This window comes from Lepidochelys kempii, chromosome 2 (genome assembly GCF_965140285.1).
Source record: "Lepidochelys kempii isolate rLepKem1 chromosome 2, rLepKem1.hap1, whole genome shotgun sequence".
Classification (NCBI taxonomy): domain Eukaryota; kingdom Metazoa; phylum Chordata; order Testudines; family Cheloniidae; genus Lepidochelys; species Lepidochelys kempii.
In genome coordinates, this window is record NC_136381.1 from 271965585 (window position 1) to 271988546 (window position 22962).

Sequence of the window (22962 nt, forward strand, 5' to 3'; positions counted from 1 at the left end):
GGTTGTCCCATGTATATTACTGGTCTGGACTTTAGTTTGTTTGCACATAACAAATGTGATTAAGAACCATTAACTTTTAGTTCTGTGACCGATTGCTTGCTATCTGTCAGAATAGGTGCAATATAGAACCCCCATGATGGATCTCACCCTTTTTGAGTTGGGACCTTCAGGAAGCTTAGCTGTGTGAAATGGAAGAATTTGCTGAGGATAGAGTGCTTTCCATAGCTAAGGGGAAGTGGCTGGGAGAAGAGGAAGATTTTTTACCTTACGTACAGTGAAATCATGAAACCCTCCCATGCACCATCTCTTACACATGTCGCACTGGCCTGCCAAGGGAAACGTTAACATTAGCCGAAGAGCATCGAGTAGGAGAAGGGAGGTGTGGTGCCTTTCACATACAGCATTAGGAGAGACCATTACGATGTCTGGTGCTGCGTCCACACTTCAGAAGAGATGCGAACAAATTGGAGAGGGGTCGGAGAAGAGTCACAAGAATGATCTGAGGTCTGGGAAAGCTGCCTTCGAGTGAGAACCTGAAGGAGCTCAATCAACCTGGTTTTGCGAGAGAAGGTTAAAGGTGACTGGGCCATGGGGTGTAAAGCCTACCTAGGGAGGAGATGGCTGAGAGCAGATGTCTCTCTAGCTGGGCATAGAAAGGCAGCACGAGAGCCGGTGGCATGACAGTTTCAGGCTCCGATTTTTGGTAGTGAGGGTAACTCACCATTGGAGCGGATTGAAGAGGGGATTTCCTGTGATGTTCCCAGGAAGGACATGCATGGCAGAGACCCACCTGGCCAGGGATCGCTGGTTACAAATTCGCTCTCGGGGCAGCGCAGAAGACAGCAGGTGTGCACGTGAGCTACCGGTGCCGTCTGGCTGGTGTGGCAGTGTCCTTAAAGAACGGGCTGACACTGACCCATATCAACAAATGCCAAAGTTAAAGAGCGGGGTGTGTTCTGGAGACACACCGCTGAAGTGCCTGGCTTCGCAGCATGCCTGACTCACTGGACCGCTCTGTGATCCTGGCACCAAGGTGGGAATTCTCCTCCCTTCTGGCTCACCTGGCAGCGCCCAGTTGCCGCTTCTGTGGGTGGCCCTTGGAGTGGTAAGGGGAGCTTGGTGCAGCTTCCAGGAGGAGGGTGTATTTGTCCCCGGGAAGCAAGTCCCCAGCCCCATGCAGCAACACAGTGAAACATCTGCTGCATCCCCTGGTGCGTTGCTGCTCCCAGCCCTTACGTGGAAGCGGAGTCCTGCCTGGGGAGCGGTGTCCTGCTGCCCCTCCCCGCGGTGTCTGGCTCCCCCGACGCTCTGGTGTCCTGCTGCCCCTCCCCGCGGTGCCCGGCTCCCCCCCGACGCTCTGGTGTCCTGCTGCCCCTCCCCGCGGTGCCCGGCTCCCCCCCGACGCTCTGGTGTCCTGCTGCCCCTCCCCGCGGTGCCCGGCTCCCCCCCGACGCTCTGGTGTCCTGCTGCCCCTCCCCGCGGTGCCCGGCTCCCCCCCGACGCTCTGGTGTCCTGCTGCCCCTCCCCGCGGTGCCCGGCTCCCCCCCGACGCTCTGGTGTCCTGCTGCCCCTCCCCGCGGTGCCCGGCTCCCCCCCGACGCTCTGGTGTCCTGCTGCCCCTCCCCGCGGTGCCCGGCTCCCCCGACGCTCTGGTGTCCTGCTGCCCCTCCCCGGGGAGCCCGGCTCCCCCGACGCTCTGGTGTCCTGCTGCCCCTCCCCGGGGAGCCCGGCTCCCCCGACGCTCTGGTGTCCTGCTGCCCCTCCCCGGGGAGCCCGGCTCCCCCGACGCTCTGGTGTCCTGCTGCCCCTCCCCGGGGAGCCCGGCTCCCTGGGCACTTAGCTCCTGTGGAGCTGGGCTCGGTTGGCGCTCTGTGGACATAGCAGGTTTGGTCAGCCTCTGGCCTAGTCTCAGGGATGAGATTTCAGTGCCCGGCGGTTCAATGTGCTGATTAGTCCCTCAGTGACTCCAGAGTTAGGTAATTATTAAGTGCCCTCCTTTGGCAGGGCTGTCAGTCCGGGTCTGCGTGGGGAGGAGAGGTCTGCACATGGCAATTGGCCGTCTGAGCAGCACCTGCTGCCACTGCGAGCTGCAGGAAGGTCGCCAGCCCGGGGAGCAGTCTGGGCCCTGTGGCCTGCATCCTCCTCTCCCTGACCCCCACTCCCGCGTGGTGAGTAGCTGCACAGAGCTTCCAGACAGAGCTCGGGGGGGCCTGTTGTACATTGTAGAGGCAGAAGGGACCGTCTGGTGTCCTGCGCACATGGGCCAGAGCCTTCTGTTGGGTTCATTTCAGTGGAATACTGGGGCCCGAAGTCTCATGTTACCGTGCCCCTGAGCCTGTCCAGCACTGACCAGTGAAATGGTTCAGGGCTTGGAGTGCTGAAACCTTGGCATGCCTGGCCCCATGGCACCAGTCTCCCTTAAAAATCTGTGTAACCGGCTCGTGAAGACACAGAAAAGGCAGGGAAAAGCTGCAGCCGTTGAACGGTAGAACACTGAGTGAGGCATGCGTGGAGCCACGTCCTACGTTGTCTTTCCCGGGAGCTGCGAAGGAGCTCTCTCTCCCTGTCTGATGGTCGTTAGGATGATGTTAAAGATGGCGGTAACTGTCCCTCTGGGGGAGAAAAGCTGGGCTGGGCTGCTGCTGGTAAAGCCCAGTCCTGCTTCCTTTAAGCCAAACACTCACAGAAGCGGGCAGGAAGGAACAGCAAAGAGAAAATGCGGCGTTTGCCTCTGGTGCCGACTGTCGCTTGCTGCTGGAGCAGACCCAGCACGGCTGGACATGCCGCTCTGACCCCTGGGAGCCTGTGTCCGCATCGGCCCTTTTTGGGCATGGCTTTCAGCTCCCTCTGGTCACAGGGACAGCAGTGCTGCAGAAGAGACGACATTGGCCAGCGAAGCCAGATTATTACACAGAAGGCAAAACGAAAGGGCCAGGAAGGAGAAGAAATCCGGGTGGGGGGAACGGCTGTGGGGCGGGAACCCACGTCTCACATGGTGTTTGGGATTTAGCTACAGCCGGTGGAGGTGACTCTGTCACCTGGGTCCCTCTCTCTGGCCTGGTCTGGTCAGAATGTCTCCCAGGGTCTGGACAGGGAAGGCCTGGGTCCTGGGTGACAGTGGGGGTGGCAGTCCTGGGCGAAGCTGGCTCCTTTCACTCCACCGTCTCGGCCATTTGGACTCCCCTTCCTGCCCTGCCCAGCAGAATCTCCATCTGAAGGTGCCACCAGGGGATGATGGTGGAACAGCCCAGCCCTCATTAGTTCATTCTCTCGTTAGGTCTGACTTCGAACCCACCCACTGCGCTCCGTTAACTTTGGGTTCCATTCTCCTGGGTTTACCAGCTCTGATCTTAGCACAGCCCTTGGGTGGGAGCAAGCGTTCATCGTGTCTGATTTCCCGACTTTTCTCAGCACTGTTCGGTGACGGCGGAGTTGGACTTTTGTTCCGGAGTGCAGACCTCTGCCCAGAGCCCCCACTGCAGTGGAGGCCATTCCTTTTCCTTCCTCGGATGCCACGCCCACCAGCCAGCTATCCTGTGGCTGCGCTAGAGTGGCTCTTTGGAAAGAGACATCTGGTTCTGATTTACAGGGATCAAGGGATGGCGACTCCATCAGGGCTCAGGTCAGTTACCCAGGGGTGGGTTAGCCTCGCCGTTACACATTGGCACCTTGTTTCAAGTTTGAACTTCGCTACCTACAAATTCCAGCTGTTGGATCTTGTTCCATCTTTGCCTGCTGGAGAAAAGAGCCCTCCACCATCAGAGAGCTGCTCTGAACTGTCGCTGTGAGAAGCGAGATTCCCAGCTTGTGCGACCTACAGGTTTGGTTTCCAGACCTTACATTTGGCTGTAATACAATGCATGTGGTTCAAGGGAGGCCATATTCCTGGGTTGGGAGGATCAAAGAGGATAAGAGCAGGTTTCATGGGCAGGTCATAGGTCTCTTTCCTTCTAGGTTCTCGAGATGCTGGATGCCTGGGGCAGAAACAGTCAAACTCCTCTCCCCCCCCCCCCCCCCCCCGGCTTCCAGTTTTGTATAAATAATGGAAAAGTGAAGGGAAACGGAAAAACAAAGAAAAATCCCATTAATAATAAACATCAAATTCATCCAATTCATCCAGTTGTGAGGTGAATCAAACAAGTTACTATCCCGAATGATTCCTACCCTGACCCTGGTGACCGTCCATTGAGGTGTCAGCCCCAAAACTGGGCTTTGTGCCAGGGAAGTTTAAACGGGGTCCAGAAGGGGAGCAAACTAAACCCCAAGCGCAGGTGTTGTGTTGCAGTTTCCATGCCAGTCATGAGCTGCTTGCCCGCAGTTCAGTGGCTAGGAGATGCGTGTGCTGCTCTCAGAATAGCCCAATGCGTGGCTAACGGAACTGGTTACGTTGAACTCGCACACGGTTCTAGATGGAGGTAGCTGCGTCCTTGGGCGTACACAGCCAGCCAGCCCCAGCCCCTCGAGAGACGTACGGGCTGCCTTGGGGTGGTGGTTCGACCTGGGGCTGTTCTGGGCGTCTTGAGCGCGCTTGCCCCCGCATTGCCAGTGAGCATCAGTGGCATTAACAGCAACAAGCTCGAGGCCGCTGAGCTAGCAGGGTCCCCTCTGCCGAGGAAAACCAAACTAAAACCAAAAAGCTGAGCCTTCTGCAGGATGGTTGTGGTGACTTCCGGACAGATTAGCCGGTGAACTGCCTGGCTCAGCCGATCCCCAGCGATGGACTGAGTGACTGACTGGGCTTGATAGTGGCCAGTCTTCAGATCCTGCTGATCTCTGCGAAGAGCTGCAGGTGTCGCTGGCCTGGTTGTGCGGGAGGGAACGCAGACCTCAGTGGTGCCAGAGTTCAGGCTTCTAGGCATGGGCTTGGTTTGTCCTGCCTCGTGTAGCACCTCCTGTGGCCAGTGGAAGCAAGGCCCTGACAGCCCAGTCAGGTGAGATTAGGTGGTTTGTGCAGACAAAGATCCGCTCCTTGCCATCTGGCAAGTCCCACCAATAGTGGGAGGTGCAGACACGCTGAGTCAGGTGATCTTGCAAAGTTGACGCCAGCGTCTCCTGGTCGCAAGGGCTCGCAGCTTGTGCCATTTGGAGTCACCAAAATGAGCAAACCATGTCAAGCTAGTGTGAAGCTGGAGCTGAAATCATAAAAACCAGTTACCTGGCCATGCAGACAGAAAAGTGGTGCTTCCCTTTTCCCTGCCTCCCCGGCAGCTCAGCTGTGAATGGGATATTTTTTTAATGGCACTTTTTTTTTAAACACCCAAAATGTGGGTGAAAGGTTAGAGTCTAACTCTGTTTGAGCAAAAGGGCTTTTCCCTGGAAGAAAAGTAGTGTGTGTGTGTGTGTGTGTGTGCTATATATATATATATAAAAGACAGGGTAAACGGGATAGGCTTGCCAGCCCTTCGGTCCTGGGAAAAATAATGGAGCAGCTGAGACAGGACTTGATTAATGAAACACGAACAAAGGGTAATGTCATTAATGCCAATCAGCATCTTGTCAAACAAAACAGAGCTCCCTTTCTGAGTAGTTTCCATTTAACACAGCACAGTACTGTACTTGCTTTTGGTGTCTCTCTCTGCTGCTGCCTGATTGCGTACTTCCGGTTCCAAGTGAGGGGTGGGGTTGGCCGGTCAGTTCGTAACTCTGAGGTTCTAGTGCAGTTCTTGGCCCCATGCATTTTTTGTCAGTGACTTGGGAGAAAACTCAAATCGTCACTGATAAAGTTTGCGGATGACCCACAGATTGGGGGAGTGGTAAATAGTGAAGAGGACAGGGCAGAGCACTGACCCAGGGTGATCTGGATCGCTTAGTAAGTTGGGTGCAAACAAACAATGTGCATCTTGACACTGCTAAATGTAAACACACAGGTCCAAGAGCAAAGAATGCAGACCACCCTTACAGGCTGGGGGCTCTATCCTGGAAAGCAGTGACTCAGGAGAAGAGTTGCAGGTGGTGGTGGATAATCAGCTGAACACGAGATCCCAGTGTGTTGCTGAGGCCAAAAGGGCTAATGCGATCCTTGCGTGCATAACCAGGGGAATCTCGAGTAGGAGCAGAGAGGTTCTTTTACCTCTTTCTTTGGCACTGTGCGACCGTGGCTGGAATCCTGTGTCCAGTTCTGGTGCCAACCATTCAAGAAGGATGTTGATAAATTGGAGAGGGTTCAGAGAAGAGCCACAAAGAGGGTTAAAGGATTACAAAACCTGCCTTACAGTGATTGATCTCCTAGAGTCTATCTGTTTACCTTAACACAGAGAAAGTTAGGGGTGATTTGATCACAGTTTATAACTGCCTAACATGGCAAACAAGTCTTTGATAATGGGTTCTTCGATCTAGCAGACAAATATATAGCACAATCCAATGGCTGGAAGTTGAAGTTAGACAAACAGAGGCTGGAAATAACCTGAACATTTTTGTACCATGAGGCTAATTAACCATTTGAGACAATTTCCCAAGGGTTGTGATGGATTTTCCATCACTGGCAGGTTTTCAATTGTGCTGGGCTATTTCTCTGCAAGGTCCACTCTGATTCAAACAGGAAGGAATTCAGGGAAGTCCTATGTCCTGTGTTACCCAGGAAGTCAGACAAGATGTTCACAGAATCACGTTTGGTTTTAGAATATCTGAACCTATGTAAAACCACATTTGGAGTTCAGTTGTTAGTAAGGCTTTCACTACGGGTGCTGCGTAATGGAAGCTAGGTGAGGCTAAGCCTCCCAAACCTTGCACAGCCCTGCGGAAGTGGGGGGAGTGGCAGATTACCTTACAGGGCTTGTGCCCCAATTTGGGGCCCCTGGAAAAATCTCCCCCCACCACAGTCCTGGGGCTGGAGGAGCTGTTGCTCCCAGCCCCGGAGCTTTTCCAGTCTCGGGGCGCTGGGGGGGAAAGGGAAGGGGTGAGGAGTGGGGGCGGAACAGGGTCGGGGCTGTAAGAGAAGGGGCGAAACAGGGGAGGGGTTCCAGGCTTAGAGCTCTGGCCAGGGAGAAGGAGAAAGACCTGAGTGGATCAGGCTATCACAGGATGATTGAGAGCCACCGATGAGATGCAGCAGTGGGTTTTTTTAAGCAGCTTTGATTCTTGGATGCATCAGGCAAGGTATGCCCAGTCGAGACAGGGAGGTAGGAATGCCGTTGCACAAGGCGCTGGTAAGACCTCCGCTGGAATGCTTTGTGCAGTTCTGGTCACTTGTGCTCAAGAAAGAGGGATCCAAAGTGGAACAGGTGCAGTGAAGGGCAGCTAGGCTAATCTCTGATTGGAGGGGTGGTCTCTGAAGAGGAGACTGGCTTGTTTAGCCCAGCACAACAAAGGCTCACAGGATCCAATTGCCCTAGAAATACGTCAGGGTAAATGCCAGGGAGGGAGAAGAGCTAGTGAAGTTAAAGGACAGTGTTGGCACAAGAACAAATGGGGACGAACTGGCTGGGAGTAAATTGAGGCAGGAAATGAGAAGCGGGTTTCTAACCTTGGAGGAGGGAGGTCCTGGACCAGCCTCCCAAGAGGAGCAGTGGGCGCAAACGAGCTCACTAGCTTAAAGACAGAGCGTGGTGAGTTTTGTGATGGGAATGATGTGATGGGGTGACGGCTGGCAGCAGGGGACTGGAATCAAAGACCCAGGAGGTCCATTCCGGCCCTTGTGTGATGGCTGCTGAAAGGTGGGACCCAGAGTGACTTAAAGGGACCTGATTCGGGATGTGAGCCTGGGACGTCAGACGTGTCCTTCATCCCCCCACAATGGGCTGGCTCAGGCTGTTCACTGGGAGACGTGGCCCCGACACAGCTCCGGTTTCATCCTCCCATGCCTGTGGGCTTCGCTTGGACCCGTGGAGAGATTTGTGAGCTGAAAAGCAGCCCAGCTTGCACATGCACTAATGGGCTCAGGCACCCCAGTGAGCACTCATGCATGCTAGCAAGCAGGGGTGCAGGGGAGTGCTTTTGTTCTCTAGACTGGGCATGGGTGCACCAGTGAGTGCTCAATTGCAGTAGTGGGCCGGGCGCACTGGTACGGGCGTACTGGTAAGCGCTTGTGCATGCTAGTGAGCACAGGTGAGCGTGCACATGCTAAAAACAGGATAGTACAAGACTCCCTTTACAAATGCTCCCTTCCCATCAGGGTTTAGGGGCACCCCATTCCCCTCAGTACCTTTGTTTCCTGCAGCCCTTAGCACCGGGGCTGCTGCACTAGATGTTTAAGGAGCGGCTGTGCAGCCAAGGTCAGGTCATGCCTCAGCCTCGATCCATCTGCCCAGCTCAGGGGAAGGGAATGGGTAAGGGAAGGTGCTGCGGCAAAAGGTCCATGGTGGGCCAGGCTGAAGGGGCAGGGCAGCCTCTACCTCCTGTGACAGGAGCTCCCCTTCTCAGGGACCCTAAATCCCGTCTCCCCCCAAGCGCTGAGGGCCCCAGCTGAGCTCAGTCGGCCTTAGCAGCAAGATTAGGCCATGACGGGGGTGCAGACAGCTGTGTCATGGCAGCTGTTGTCTCAAAGCACTGGCCAGCAGCCACAGCGGGCCTGGACGGTCCAGCCTGCCTGCCCCAGGGGCGGCGATGGGGGCAGAGGCCACTGCGGCTGCCCACCCAGGTTGTTGCATTCAATTTCCATTGTTTGAAAGGGATAGAAAAATGGCTCCCATGCTGGGTCCTGCTGAGCTTCCCAGCTAGCCGGGCCCCTGCCCTACAGCTCTCGTCAGAACAGCTCCCTGCTCCTGACGGGGCTGGTGGGAGGCAGCCGTGTGAGGCCTGGCCTAGGACTCAGGAGACCTGGGTTCTCTTCCCAGTTCTGCCCTGGCAGGGGGGACCTCGGGCGAGACCCTTTGCCTCGCAGTGACTCAGTTTCCCCATCTGTAAGATGTGGTGAGTGACACTGACCTCCTTTGTGAAAGGCTTTGAGCTCTCCTGCTGCACTAGGTAAGGACTGGCTGTCACTGTTCATTGGTGGAAACCGGCCTGGCTGGGCAGCCGAGGCGCAGCTTGAGACCCCAGGGGTGGGTTTCCTGCGTTCCCAGACCAGGCCCCTTTGCTGCTGTTGCACCATTGCCATGGGGTGCGTGCCTGCCACGCTGCCCCCCTGCATGTACAGGAGACCGAGGCTTGCCCGGGGGGCTGGGCCAGAAACCCTTCTGTTGCTGGCATGTCCTGGATTAGGCCTGCTGGCGCTTTCCTGCTCTGCTGGGGCTTGGCGTCCCGTGTGCGGGGTGGCTGAGGGGTGAAGCATCTGCCGGGGCCTGGACCCACAGCTGCTTGACTTGCACAACTGGTTTGGGCGGCACTGTTGTGAGCTTGTTGGGTGGTTTTTTTTTTCTTTTTTTATGGAACGTTTCATGAATTTGCGTGTCATCCTTGTCGGGTGGCTCTTCGGCAGGGGAGGAGCCCCAGGTGCCAGAGAACTGGGCTGGTGGGGGCCATTGGATCTCGCTCCGCAGGGCTGGGGGTGCGGGTGCTGTTCTCTGCGTGGGGAGAAGGCGGCAGGCGCAGGGAGGCTGTCTAGCCCGTAGGCGTAGAGGGGCTAGGGTAGGTGGCGGGGGTGCAGAGAAGGCAGCAGCCCCATGGGGAATGGGAGGAGGGCCTGGGCTGAGTGCTGCGGGCCTGGCCAGCCGCTTCCTGGGGTGCTGGGTGCTGCATGGGCAGTACCAGCCCCTCTCCTCCGGAGCTGGCCCAGGCTGGGGAAGGGACAGGGCGAGGCAGCCCCTGGGCCGGCTCTGACGTTGGGTGGGGCTTAACGAGGGGGGTAGCCGAACAGGGGGCAGGGCGGCTGGACAGAGCCTGAGGTGAACAGACTGGCGGGGCTGGAGGGAATGGCCAGTCAGCGAGCGGGAGAAAGTCCTGCCCACAGTCCTGCTGAACGCAGCTCTGGCTGCATCTTCCCTCCCTGGGCCACCCCCGCACCTGCCTCTTCCCCTGGGCCAATCCCCCCCCGACCTGCCTCTTCCCCCACCGATGCGTCCCTTCACCTCTGCCATCACGGCTCCGGGTGTGTTCCCCCACCACCCGGGGTCACCAGCTGTCCTGATTTTGTGGGACAGTGGCAGTATTCGGGGCTTTGTCTCATATCAGCATCTCTTGCCCCGTCCCTGCAGCTCACACCTGCCGTCTGGTCGCCCTGCCCACGGCTCCCACTGGTTTTCCTGCCCAGCGCTGCCATCCCTGCTGTGGCTGTTCTCTGCCTGTTCCTGCCCCCTTCGCTTTCTCCCGCCCCAAGGGGCCGGCTCCTCCCTGGAATTTCCTTCTCCCTCCAGCCCATGAGGCTGGGGAAAGGGGGTGCTGCATGGTCCTAGTGCCCCTGGAGGTCACCCCTGCTCAGTTCTGGTCTATGGGGTGCTCCCAGTGCAGACCCGGGACCTACGGAGGCTGCCTCGGTGGCTGCTGGTCTCAGTCACTGCCCTGTGCTGCCCCCTCCATCTGCGAGCGGCCTCTCTGACCCTGGGCATTGCAGTTCCCTCCCCTCCATGTGTGGGAGGGAGCCCACGGCATCCCTGCGGGCAGGGCAGGGTAGGGACTCTGGGAGCTGAGGACTCCTTTCCCCAGCCAGGGGCTGACGGTCTCTTGTTTCTTTTCTGCAGATTCGTTTGTGAACAGCCAGGAATGGACCCTGAGCCGCTCGGTGCCTGAGCTCAAAGTGGTGAGTGCTTGGCCCAGCCTGCTCCGCCTGCAGAGCCCCTCGGAGGGCCTGTGGCTGGGTGGGTGCATGTTTGTGAGCAGTGGGAGGGAGACCCCCATGCTCTGCGGGAGGTGGGGCAGGGCTGCCATGCGCATGTCCCCTTGGATGGTGTCGCGGGTGCAGGGGCTGGGCGCTCTGGAACCCTGGGAATGAAGCCAGAGGGGGCCTCTGGCTGTGGGACCGCCCCCGAGGCGCGCTCTCACCAGGGCAAGCCCCCTCCTCCTGGGTCTCACCTCGGAGCATTCAGCCCCCTGTTCACACCAAGAGTGCCCCGCAGCGAGTAGGGGACACCCGGGGAGCCTCACACGCCCCCAAAGGGCCCTGCCAGCACTGGCTCCCAGCCAGCGTGGGACACAGACGGGTTATTAGTCGTGGGGAACCCAGCATAGAACAAAGCTTGTCAGCACAGGGAGCAGGAACGTTCAGCCAGGTCCATCTTGGGGGAGGGGATCCGGAGCCCTGGGCTCTCCCCCTGAGTCCCAAACCAGGAGACTGACCAGCTTCCAGCCACCCGGCCTCAGGCACACCCAGCTGCCTCTACTCCAGCCTTTGTGTCTTTCCCCGGGCAAACTGGTCACCTGGTCTCCACCTCTCTCTTTGTTCTCTGACTCATGGCAGGGGTGCCCGTCCATCAGTTGCCAGGATACAGAGTGTTGGCCCTGGGGTTCTCTGGCAGTCATGCCTGCCCTCTAGGGAGTCTCTGCAGCGATCACACACCCTTATCCCACCACCTACAGACTTGTGTAACACACAAGGTAAACTGAGGCATGCACAGTATTCATACAAAACATTAAGAAAACTCCCATTTTGTCACAGACAGGAAAGGCTTCTGGGCTGGGGTTGGGTCCTTAGATGTGAAAGCCCCAGGGACCGTTCTGCCCATCCCATACAGCCTCCTGCAGAGCCCAGGGTCTCCTTCAGCCCTGCCCAGCCCATCTGCGGGAGGTAAAGCAGGTGTGTTAGAGAGACTCCCGGTCTGGATTCACCCTGTGAGATGGAGTCTCTGTCCCCCTTCGCCCCGGTCAGCTGTTCCATTGTTTGTCTCCACTCAGCCCCCATCTGTTCCTGGTGCCCTGTGACGTGGTGATAGGTGAGGCTCCTGCAGTGCCTGGGGGAAACCAAGCTCCTCTCCCTTCCCCTCTGCCTTACTGTTGGCTTCTCCATCCCCCACCCCCCATGTGCAGCCTCGCACTGTTCAGGGCCCTCACGTCTGTGGCCCTGGATATGGCAGCAGTGTCAAGGTACCTGGATTTCCCTCCTGCTGATGGTGTATCTCACACCTGGCCTTAGGATTCGGGACCTGGCCTGGGAGTTGTGGGGGACAGATTCAATTCTGGACTCTGCCACAGACTCTCTGTGTGACCTTGGGCAGGTCTTTTTGTTCCTGTGAGCCTGAGCCCCATCCGTTCGAGCCTTTTCTGTACACTTCGCTGGGTGTGCAGCATGGCCAGGCTGTGCTCAGAACGGGAGCCAGCTCTCCCTGTGCATTGCACCGGCAAAGAGCTCCTGGCATGGCTAGGTCCTGCCCAGTCTCCCAGGGGCCCTCAGTGGCTGCCCTTTCACCACACCGCACCTGGCTGGCGCTGGAGCTGCGTCTGACAGCGACACCTCCGCATGCCTGGGAAGTGTTCTCTGTCTGCATAGAACTTCAGGGATTTTAAGTCTGGAAAACCTGCCCTGCAGTGAGAGACCGGAGAAACTCATTCTGCTTAGCTTAGCAAAGAAACGGTTCACAGCCCAGAAGTGCCTAAGTGGGGAGGAGATTTGATCTCCCAGACGGAGGCAGAACACGAGCCAGTGGCTGGAAGTTGATGTCGGCAAAGTTCAAATGGGAAATAAGCAATTTTTTTCCCAGCAAGGATAACTCCCCATTGGAACAGCTGGCTGTCACGGAGTCCCTGGGCGATGCTCTGGAATTGCTCCCTACGAAGCCAGGCAGGACTCTGGGGCAGTCTCCTTTCTGTGAGCAGCCTGTCTGCAGGACACACAGCTCACCCGGCTTCCCCCTTCCTTGGTCTGACCTCGGAGCATTCAGCCTCCTCTGCCCCTCTGTGCGCTTCCCCCAGCGAATCTGCCCAGGTGGGGTCCTGGGGAAGCCAGAGGGTCCTGCCCCCCAACTCCGCCATCAGACATGACTCTCAGCCAGCCAGTAAAACGGAAGGTTTATTAGATGACAGGAACACGGTCTAACACAGAGCTTGTAGGTACAGAGAACAGGACCCCTCAGCCGGGTCCATTTTAGGGGGCAGTGAGCCAGACAACCACGTCTGCATGTCACTCCTCGTCCCCAGCCAGCCCCAAACTCAAACTCTCTCCAGCCCCTCCTCCTCTGGGCTTTGTCCCTTTCCCGGGCCAGGAGGTCACCTGATTCCTTTGTTCTCCAACCCTTTAGCTCTCACCTTGCAGAGGGAAAGGGCCAGGCCATCAGTTGCCAGGAAACAGGGTGTCGGCCATTCTCTGTGTCCAGACCCCTGCACACACCTGCCCTCTAGGGCTCTGCATCGATCATACACCCTTACCCCACCACCTAGATACTTAAGAGCTGCCTCAGGGAAACTGAGGCACCCCCACACTATTCAGAGGAAACATTAAGAACAGTCCCACTTCGTCACAGTGGCCTGGGCATGGGATGGGTGTGACGGGTTCCTCCCGGGGCACCACCTGGAACTGGGGTACCGCTAAGCCCCCTGACGCACCAGCCTGGGCTCTCTTTCACACTGTGCTGCTGTGAGAAACGACAAAGCCCTCCAGCCTGCATGTTCACCAGCACACACACAGGTAGGGACACACCCAGCTGCAGTTCTATGCAGGCTCTCTGACCAGCCCGTGCATAGGAAGGCTACAGTTAAGGCAAGTCCCAGCTCCCCAGGCACTCACCCCCTCTGGAGTATAAACCCAGAATTATACTGTCTTGCACTGCACAGGGAGCTGTACAGTGAAAGCTCATAACATTCGCCCCCTCCCTCAATGTGGAGAGGAATATGCAACAGCCGTCTGCCCCTGTGTAATGATTCCCACACACTGGTTTAGATAAAGCAAAAACAAGTTTATTAACTACAAAAGATAGATTTTAAGTGAGTATAAGGGGTAGCAAACAGATCAAAGCAGATTACCAAGTGTGATGAAGTGGGAATGTTGTTAATGTTTTCTCTGAACACTGTGTGGGTGCCTCAGTTTTCCCTATGCAGTTCTTAAGTATCTAGGTGGTGGGATCAGGGGGTGTGATTGTGGCAGAGCTCTAGGGGGCCAGTGGGATTCTGCACAGAGAATGGCCGACACCCTGTCTCCTGGCAACTGATGGCCTGGGCCCCTCCTCTGCAAGGTGCCAACTGAAGGGGTTGGAGAACAGAGAGATCAGGTGGCCTCCTGGCCCGGGAAAGAGACAAAGGTGAGAGGAGGGGCTGGAGAGTTTCAGTTTTGGAGCTGGCTGGGGAAATGGAGGGAGGCTCAGATGGGGCTCTGACCTCCCTGCCCCCAAGACGGACCTGACTGAGGGGTCCTGTTCTCTGTACCTACAAGCCCTAGTTTAGACCATGTTCCTGTCGTCTAATAAACCTTCAGTGTTACTGGCTGGCTGAGAGTCACGTCTGACTGTGGAGTTGGGGGACAGGACCCTCTGGCTTCCCCAGGATCCCCGCCTGTGCGGACTCACGGTGGGAAGTGCACGGTGTGGACGGGGATGCTGAATGCTCTGAGGTCAGCCCCAGGAAGGTGGAAGTTGTGCAAGCTTCTTGCCCTGGGGAGAGGAGGCATCTCCAGAGTCCTGACTGGCTTCGTAGGGAGAAGTTCCAGAGCATCGCTCAGGGACTCCGTGACAACTGTTGGCACAGGTGGGATGCATTGCACCCCGCGAATGGTGCTTCTTGCAGTAAGTGATTGGGGAGCAGTAAAACGAAGGGGGAGTAACGAGGACCAGGTGTGCTGAAGGCTCAGAGAGGGGCTGTTTCAGGGGGTGAAGGAGCTACGCTTAACCCCTGGGAGAGTGTGACCAGCAAAAAGGACTATTGCAGTGATGGGTTCCCCCTGGAGACTGCGGTGAGCTGTTCCAGGGACGAAGGAGTCTGCCGCTCGACCCTGGCAAAGAGGTGTTGACCTCGAGAAGGGCTGGCACCCTAGGGGTTCTCCCTGGAAACCGTGGAAGCTGAGAGCATACAGGCCTGTGAGTCCACAACACCTTGGGAAGAGCGGAGTGATGGCCTGTCACCGTCTCCTTAAGAAGGACATTGTAACCCTGTGCAAGAAGAGAGCGTTGTGCATTGGAAAGTTCACCAAAGCACAGTTAATCGTGCAGCTGGAGGAGGATGACCGCTCTAAGGAACAGACTCCTGACCCCAAATGGGGCTATAGCAGGATCTGGGAGCAGCTGGAGTGGTAGCCAGGCATCCCCAAGACTCCTGTCCCCAACCAGACAGGGGTCTTCACGATCGGGTTCCCCATCGGGGGATCGGAGATGGACGGGATTGGAGCTGAGTCCGAGAGAGCAAGAGGACTGTGAGAGACAGCGAGAGCCCGAGAAAGAGCTGCAGAAGCATCAGCAGCATGAACTGGCGGTGGGGGAGCGGAGAGGCCTAGGGGACCTCCCCGGGGTGAGTGGGGATAGACCCCGGGGGGCCAGTTCCGCAGGGAACCTCGAGACTAAATTGCTGCCCCTGGTTAAGGAGGGGTGGCATGTGGATGCCACCTCACTGCCTTTGAGCAGGCTGGAGATTTGAACCAGGGGCACCCTGCGGAAAAGCCCCGGTATCTAGCTCCCTTGCTGGGTCCCAAGGCCATAGACTCCGTCAGCCAGATGGGTGGGGAGGTGGACAGGCTCCCACTCCTGACGCCAACCTATATGTCTGTGTGGAGTCTCCTGGGCTCAGGCCCCTCGGACCCCCAGTGGGAGTGGGAGGTGATGGTCAATGGGGAGACATTCCTGGGGTGGTGAGACCCTGGGACAGAGTGAACTGTTGTCAGACCCCAGGTGGTGCAACTCCACCATATGCTGGGGGGCTGTGTGACCTGGGTGAAGGTCCCAGGGATGAAGCCCCTTGCCCTGCCTATGGCCCGGATCCCTGTGCAGACCCAGGAGGGGTCGGGCTGGCTGATTGTTGGGGTTCTCCAGGATATCAGCTGCGAGTGCTGTTCGGGGATGACTATATCTCTTTGGGACAGGATCCAGGCCCTGCTCCTGTAATGGCTGAGGATTTGAATTTGAATCCAGGGAACCAATTTGCTAAGATGGAAATGGTCAGTGAAAATGCAAATGACCTGGCTGGCAGTGGGGAGGAGCTGCTAAGCTCAGGATACCCACCTGTCTGTAAGCAGCCCCCTGGGGCCAAGTGGGATGGAGAGATGCTCCCCACCCCCCTGCACACCAGAGAGGGGGCTCACGCTGGCTCTGATGCAGTGAGGAAAGCAGTGAGCTCGCTGCCTACCCCCACTGGGACAGCAAGGGCAGCGCTGAGCAAGGGGAGGATATAAGACCCCAGCTGAGGGGGGAGACACAGGCAGTGCAGGACGGCCGCCAACCAGTTTTGCCTGGTCCAGAGGCGCTGCTGGGAAGTGATCCCACGCAGGGAGCGAGCGACCAGGGACAGGGCTCAGCGGGGCTGTGACCCCAGGCCCAGCCCGTGAGAGGGAGCAGGTCCCACTCCCTCCCCCAGCAGCTGAATTCCAGACCGAGCTGCAGAAGGATCCCTCCTTGGAGGAGCTGAGGGAACGTGCTGGCCACAGGCTGCAAACCCCCGTGGGGAAGGCTGCAGGGACAGATCCCCGTGGGAGAAGGGATTCCTGGACCGGGAAGGGGCTCCCCCAGGGGAAATAGAACTGTGGGGGATCAGGAGGCAGCTGGGGGTGCCCCAGAAGTGTTGCCACTGGCTGTCGTACCTGGCCCATGATGTCCCTCTCTCGGGTCACCACGGCATCCAGGCCCCAGCAGTGGCTGCTGCAGAACTGTGACTGGCCCGGAGTCTGGGACGCGGCCCAGCGGCACGGCAGGTCCTGTGACCCCTTGAGACCCCGGCCCATCACAGAGGAACCTTTCCAGAAGGTGGCCATGGACATATTGGGGCCCCTCAGCAAGGCGACCCGGTCAGGGAAGAAATACGTCCTGGGGGTGATGGATCTCGCCCCCCGCTACCCAGGGGCGGGGGCTCTGTCCTCCACCGAGGCAGACACCAGGGCAGACGCGCTGCTGACCATCTTCAGCAGAGGGGGGGTCTCTAGTCCTGCCTTTCGACCTCAAGGGGGTGTCAGCCACCTCCCAGTGCTGGATGGATCGGCTATTGAGGGGGGTGGAGAACTTGAGCCTGGCATACGTTGAGGATATCTTAGCCAGGCCTGGGAGGAACACGTGTCCCAGGTGAAGAGAGGGCTGGGTCGCCCCAAGGAGGCAGGACTGACGGTAAAAGCTGGAAGGTGTAAGGTGGGGATGGCAGAGGTGTCGTACCTGGGCCACAAGGTGGGGAGCGGCTGCCCAAGCCTAGAGCTGGCCAAGGTCAAGATGGGGGCTCTTAAGCAAAAGAGCCCGAATCGCAGCCCTCCAGACTGGAGCACTGGGAGAAATCCCAATCCCAGTTCGAATCCCAGGGGTATTGGGGTGGCAAAAGGGCCGCATAAACTTTCCTACATGCGGCCTGTGAGTGCCATCAAGCACACCCGACCTAAGGGAGGGTGTGAAACTGGAGGGGCCTGGTGTAACTCCCACCAAGGAATGGGAGAGATGCTGGGGCATCCATGGGAATGTTGGTGGGTTCGAACTTCCCCAGGTCACCGGCTAAAGTGACCTTGCTCAGTTCAGTCTCGAAGAGGGGAGAGATGTGACGAAGTGGGAATGTTCTTAATGTTTCCTCTGAATACTGTGTGAGTGCCTCAGTTTCCCCTATATAGTTCTTAAGTCTCAAGGTGGGGGCCTCAAGGGGTGTGATTGTTGCAGAGCCCTAGGGGGGCCAGTGTGATTCTGCACAGAGAATGGCCGACACCCTGTCTCCTGGCAACTGATGGCCTGGGCCCCTCCTCTGCAAGGTGCGACTAAGATGTTGGAGAACAAGAGATCAGGTGGCCTCCTGGCCCAGGAAAGAGATAAAGGAGAGGAGGGGCTGGAGAGTTTCAGTTTTGGAGCTGGCTGGGGAAATGGAGGGAGGCCCAGATCCGGGCTCTGGCCTCCCTGCCCCCCAAGACAGACCTGACTGAGGTGTCCTGTTCTCTGTACCTACAAGCTCTGTGTTTAGACCATGTTCCTGTCGTCTAATAAACCTTCTATTTTACTGGCTGGCTGAGAATCACGTCTGACTGCGGAGTTGGGGGGCAGGACCCTCTGGCTTCCCCAGGACCCTGCCTGGGCGGACTCGTGGTGTGGACATGGATGCTGAATGCTCCGAGGTCAGCCCCAGGAAGGTGGAAGTTGTGTAAGCTTCTTGCCCTGGGGAGAGGAAGCGTCCCCAGAGTCCTGACTGGCTTCGTAGGGAGCAGTTCCAGAGCATTGCCCAGGATCTCCGTGATGTCTAGCAAAGCAGATAACCTAACATAATAAAAAAACCCCACAAACTAAGCTTAATGTGCTTAATGTCATACCTCGTCCTGCAGAGTTACCCTGAGCCAGATTTATCAGGTCATCCGTTCTTCCAAGTGTGAGGCCTGTTTGGGCTCACAGTGGGTGGGGAGGGACGATGTGGAGCAGCACCTTGATGCTGTATTTATCCGTCCACACACAAACCTGTCAGGAAAGAACGTGACCAAGTTTACCAAGTTGAGCACTTGGGAGTTCAGAAATGCCAGAAATGAGCCTTCCCTCGTTCTTGGGAGGTCTACTATGGCAGAGAGTTTGTTTGGGTGATCATATGCCACGTTTCCCACAGGACCATGCCTCGTTCTGTGCACGGCTTTCCTAGCTATGGAGATGGAATTTCCTGGCATTTATTTTGAAAAAAGAAAAATTGAGGGAAAAATTCATTCATATGCAACTGTAAGCACCTTGGCCTCAGCCACCAGCAGGGTTTGAACTCAGAATTTCTGGGTGCAGTGCAAACCTCTACCACTTGAGCTAACAGAGGAGCTACATTCGCTAACAGCAGTGGTAGGTTATATCCTCGGTCAAGAAGCCACTAGAGGAGGATGCAAAACACACTGGGTTATTTATACATGAGTAGCCTCACTTTACAGACAGCATGGCTAAGGCCAAAGAGATGCAGGTTCTTTCTGCGAGGCAGCGTGGCTAAGGATCCGATTCTGTCACAAAGGTCACAGATTCTGTGACTTTAATGGACCTTAATGACTTCTTCGGTTTCAGCCGGCAGCAGCGGTGGGGCTGGAGCAACTGTCAGCCCCTGCCCAGGAGTAGCAGACTAGGGCAGGAGCTGTGGCGGGGCTGGGTCAGCCCCCGCTGCAGGTGCAGCCCCCAGGGCCAAAGCAGCAACTGGGCTGGGTCAGCCTCCATCACAGGAGCAGTGGCTGGGGCAGGAGCAGTGGCCAGCAGTCAGCCCCCGGCAGGGCTCTGGCTTTTAGTGTGCCGTCCCCAGGTATTTTTAGTAAAGGTCAAGGACACATCACAGGCTTCCATGACTTTTTGTTTGTTACCCACAACCTGTCTGTGACTTTTACTAAAAGTACTCCTGACAAAATCTTAACCTCAAGCAGCCGAGACTTGGGTCTGCTCCGTTACACGCTGTGTTACGCTCCCAGCTCTGCAAAGGAGCAGGCTGATACTGGCCTGCTTCCCAGTGTGGGGCAACGAGGCCTTGGTCAGCAGCAAGGGAGGTGCACGGAGTGAACAGCGCTCAGGAGAAGCGGTGAGGTAAGAACGCTCCTTCTCCTGGCTCCTTGCCAAGTGCTGCTTTCCGTAGGCCAGATGAGGGAGTATAGCAGGTGAAGGGTCCATTTTGTCTTTATGCGGGGCGCTGTTCTGTGGGCAATGCGGAGGGTTCAGCGGGGCGGGAGGAGCGTGCTTAGTGCACATGGACAGCCCAGAAAAGGAAGGCGCAAGCCAACACCCAGCTGCACTGGACATGTGCTGTTGGGGACTGTCTGCTGTGCAGGTTAGAACTTGGCCACCTCTGACCGGGTTTTCCCAGAGACAGCGGAAGGTGCCTCCCTGACCCCCGGACTATCCTCTTGCCAACTTTCTAGTACCTGCTGCAGCCCCCGGAGGCACGAGAGCTCTGTAGAGAAATGGCTTTACCTGCTGGCAGCTGAGCTTGCTCTCCAGAAGAACCATTACGGAGACGCCCTGAATGAGCCAGCCAGAAGCAGGCACTGACTTGGCAAATCTCAGCCCATACAGCTCAAGTCTGGGGAAGTCATTAGCAACGGGAAACTGGGGCTTATGGTGGGTCGTGTCAGGCAACCGTAACTCTAGGCAGCGCGGCCAGCCCCACTTGTAAATGTGTGCTCTGCTGGTGGCAGAGAAAGGGCAGATCTTACACCCCATTGCCGGGATCCCAGGCAGCAGCTGTGGTCAAACCCAAAGCCAGACGCTTTCTCTCTTTCTGTGCATCAGGAGCTGTGTGACTGGTTGTGTGGCCCTTGGGAGGTTGGTGTGTGGGCCGGGAGAAGGGTCTCCTTCCCTGTGGGTCAGGCGGTGACTTGACAGCAGAGGTGTCCATCAAAGCAACGGGAGATCGGGGGGCTGGTAGGGGGTGGCTGGTGCTGGGCCTCCATGGTTGTAGTTGTACCTGTTCCGTGGTACAAAGGGAAGCCCCCTTGCATTCAGCCGCCCTCTCTTGAGCCAGCAGGGCTCCAGCATCTGCTCTTCGCTCCCATCCAGTTCAAGGATGCTCAGTGCTCCGCCTGGCGAACCACGGATGGCACTGGATGGCAAGCTGGGGGGTGCAGTGCCTGGGCCCTCTGAGGTGGGCCTTGCTGCCCCAGCAGTAAGTGTGTGTGTCACCCACACTGGCTTGGCTGATGTGCTGGCCCCATGTCGATTAGCACGGAGAGGGCAGGGCGCTTTCACACACATTTGTGTTGCAGGGCATCGTGGGGAACCTGTCCAGCGGCAAGTCGGCCTTGGTGCATCGCTACCTGACTGGCACGTACGTGCAGGAGGAGTCCCCAGAAGGTAAGGGCCTCTTGCCCTCCTGGGGGCTGTCCCCATGCTGAGCTCTGGGCAGGGGAAGATGGGCTCTGACTCCTAGTCCCTGGCTTAAGAAGTGACCCCCCAGCTAGACTTCTCTCTGGGCAATGCCAGCCTCACAGCTGCCCCCAGGCGCCTGCCCACCTGGCTGCCTTTCATCAGGTGTGTCCCTGGAGGTGTGCGCCCTGCATACCCCCCTCCCTCCCCCCGACCCTGGCTCAGTGCACTGCTTTGCCTTGTCCCCAGGTGGCCGGTTTAAGAAGGAGATCGTAGTGGATGGTCAGAGTTACCTGTTGCTGATTCGAGATGAAGGGGGCCCCCCCGAGCTCCAGGTAAGATCCCCCCTCTCCCCCGCACTAGTCCCGCCCCTTGAGAGCCCTGTGCAAGGAGTGGAGAGCTCCTGGGGAAGGAGAGAGGAGGCTGCTGGCCGTCAGTCCGGGAAGAGGCATCAGGGGTTTGTGTCTCACAACAGGGTTGGATGGGAGACCAGGAAGCGCTTAAAAACTGCAGGGAGTGGATGGTGGGGTCAGCACAGGGTGCTCCCCCCCAATCAGTGCTGACCCCAGTGCGGTGTGAGGGGCGCTGGGCTGCAGGGAGCGGGGCTGTAGGGCGTGGGGCAGGGGCTCAGTGGTGCAGGCCCAGGGGTGCAGAGAGCAGGGCAGGGGCTCAGTGGGGCAGGTGCAGGGCTGCAGAGAGCAGGGCGGGCGCTGGGCTGCAGGGCATGGGGCAGGGGCTCAGTGGGGCAGGTGCGGGGCTGCAGAGAGCGGGGCAGGGGCTCAGTGGGGCAGGCGCTGGGTTGCAGGGCATGGGGCAGGGGCTCAGTGGGGCAGGCGCTGGGTTGCAGGGCATGGGGCAGGGGCTCAGTGGGGCAGGTGCGGGGCTGCAGAGAGCAGGGCAGGGGCTCAGTGGGGCAGGTGCGGGGCTGCAGAGAGCGGGGCAGGGGCGCAGTGGGGTGGGCGCTGGGCTGCAGAGAGCGGGGCAGGGGCTCAGTGGGGCAGGTGCGGGGCTGCAGAGAGCGGGGCAGGGGCGCAGTGGGGTGGGCGCTGGGCTGCAGGGAGCGGGGCAGGGGCGCAGTGGGGTGGGCGCTGGGCTGCAGAGAGCGGGGCAGGGGCGCAGTGGAGCAGGGCAGGGGTGCAGTGGGGCAGGCCCGGGGCTGCAGAGAGCAGGGCAGGGGCGCAGTGGGGCAGGTCCGGGGCTGCAGAGAGCAGGGCAGGGGCGCAGTGGGGCAGGGCAGGGGCGCAGTGGGGCAGGCCCGGGGCTGCAGAGAGCAGGGCAGGGGCGCAGTGGGGAGGCCCGGGGCTGCAGAGAGCAGGGCAGGGGCACAGTGGGGCAGGCCCGGGGCTGCAGAGAGCAGGGCAGGGGCGCAGTGGGGCGGGTGCTGGGCTGCAGAGAGCGGGGCAGGGGCGCAGTGGGGCGGGCGCTGGGCTGACGACCGGTATCTCCCCCAGTTCGCCGCCTGGGTGGACGCCGTGGTGTTTGTCTTCAGCCTGGAGGACGAGATCAGCTTCCAGACCGTTTATAACTACTACCTGCGGCTCTCCAGCTACCGCAGCACGGCCGAGGTGCCCATGGTCCTGGTGGGGACGCAAGGTGAGAGGGACCCAGGGCGAGCGCTGCCGGGACACCCCGGCATGCCAGGGCTGGCTGTGCCTGTAAGGGGCTCACAGGGACTCCGTGTGGGGCCTGGGCTTTCACTTCTGGGAGGGCCAGTCGCTCCCCCAACAAGTCTCTCCTGCGCTGGGGTGGCAAGCCCCTCCGGGAACATCAGACACCATGGCACCCGGTGCCAGCTGTTGCCTCTCCCTCCCACGCTCCCCCCGGGCACCCTGAGGCGTCCCGGCACCTCCCCCACCCCCACTCTGGGCCACCCTGAGGCGTCCTGGCACCTCCCCCCCACCCCATCCCGACTCTGGGCTCCCCTGAGGTGTCCTGGCACCTCCCCCCCACCCCATCCCGACTCTGGGCTCCCCTGAGGTGTCCTGGCACCCCCCCCACACACCACCCCAAACCATGGCCCCCCTGACGCATCCCAGTACCCCTTGCAGGAGGTTGGCGTCGGGCAGAGGGTGGAGAGGGGGTCTCAGGGCTGCACCCAGGGGCTTGCCTAGGATCTCAGCCCAAGCAGGCCCGCATGGCCCAGCAAAGGCCAGTGTGATAGGCGGATGAATCTCTCGGGGCCCTGGGCAGAGACTGAAGGCGGTGGGGGCGGAGAAACTTCTCCAGGTCCTGCCAGTGCCAGGTGCAGAGGAGGAGATGAGTC

At 58.6% G+C, this 22962-nt stretch overlaps 1 protein-coding gene across 4 annotated transcripts in view; it reads left to right on the top strand.

Annotated features, from left to right (window-relative positions):
* AGAP3 (ArfGAP with GTPase domain, ankyrin repeat and PH domain 3) overlaps positions 1-22962 on the top strand; it is a 231304-nt gene that overhangs the window by 76183 nt on the left and 132159 nt on the right. For all 4 annotated transcript variants that reach the window (XM_073334978.2, XM_073334979.2, XM_073334976.2 and 1 more), the window contains exons 2-5: positions 10554-10612; positions 20600-20687; positions 20949-21034; positions 22151-22292. In XM_073334978.2, the coding sequence (XP_073191079.1) occupies positions 10554-10612; positions 20600-20687; positions 20949-21034; positions 22151-22292 (375 nt within the window). The remainder of the gene's footprint in view (positions 1-10553; positions 10613-20599; positions 20688-20948; positions 21035-22150; positions 22293-22962) is intronic.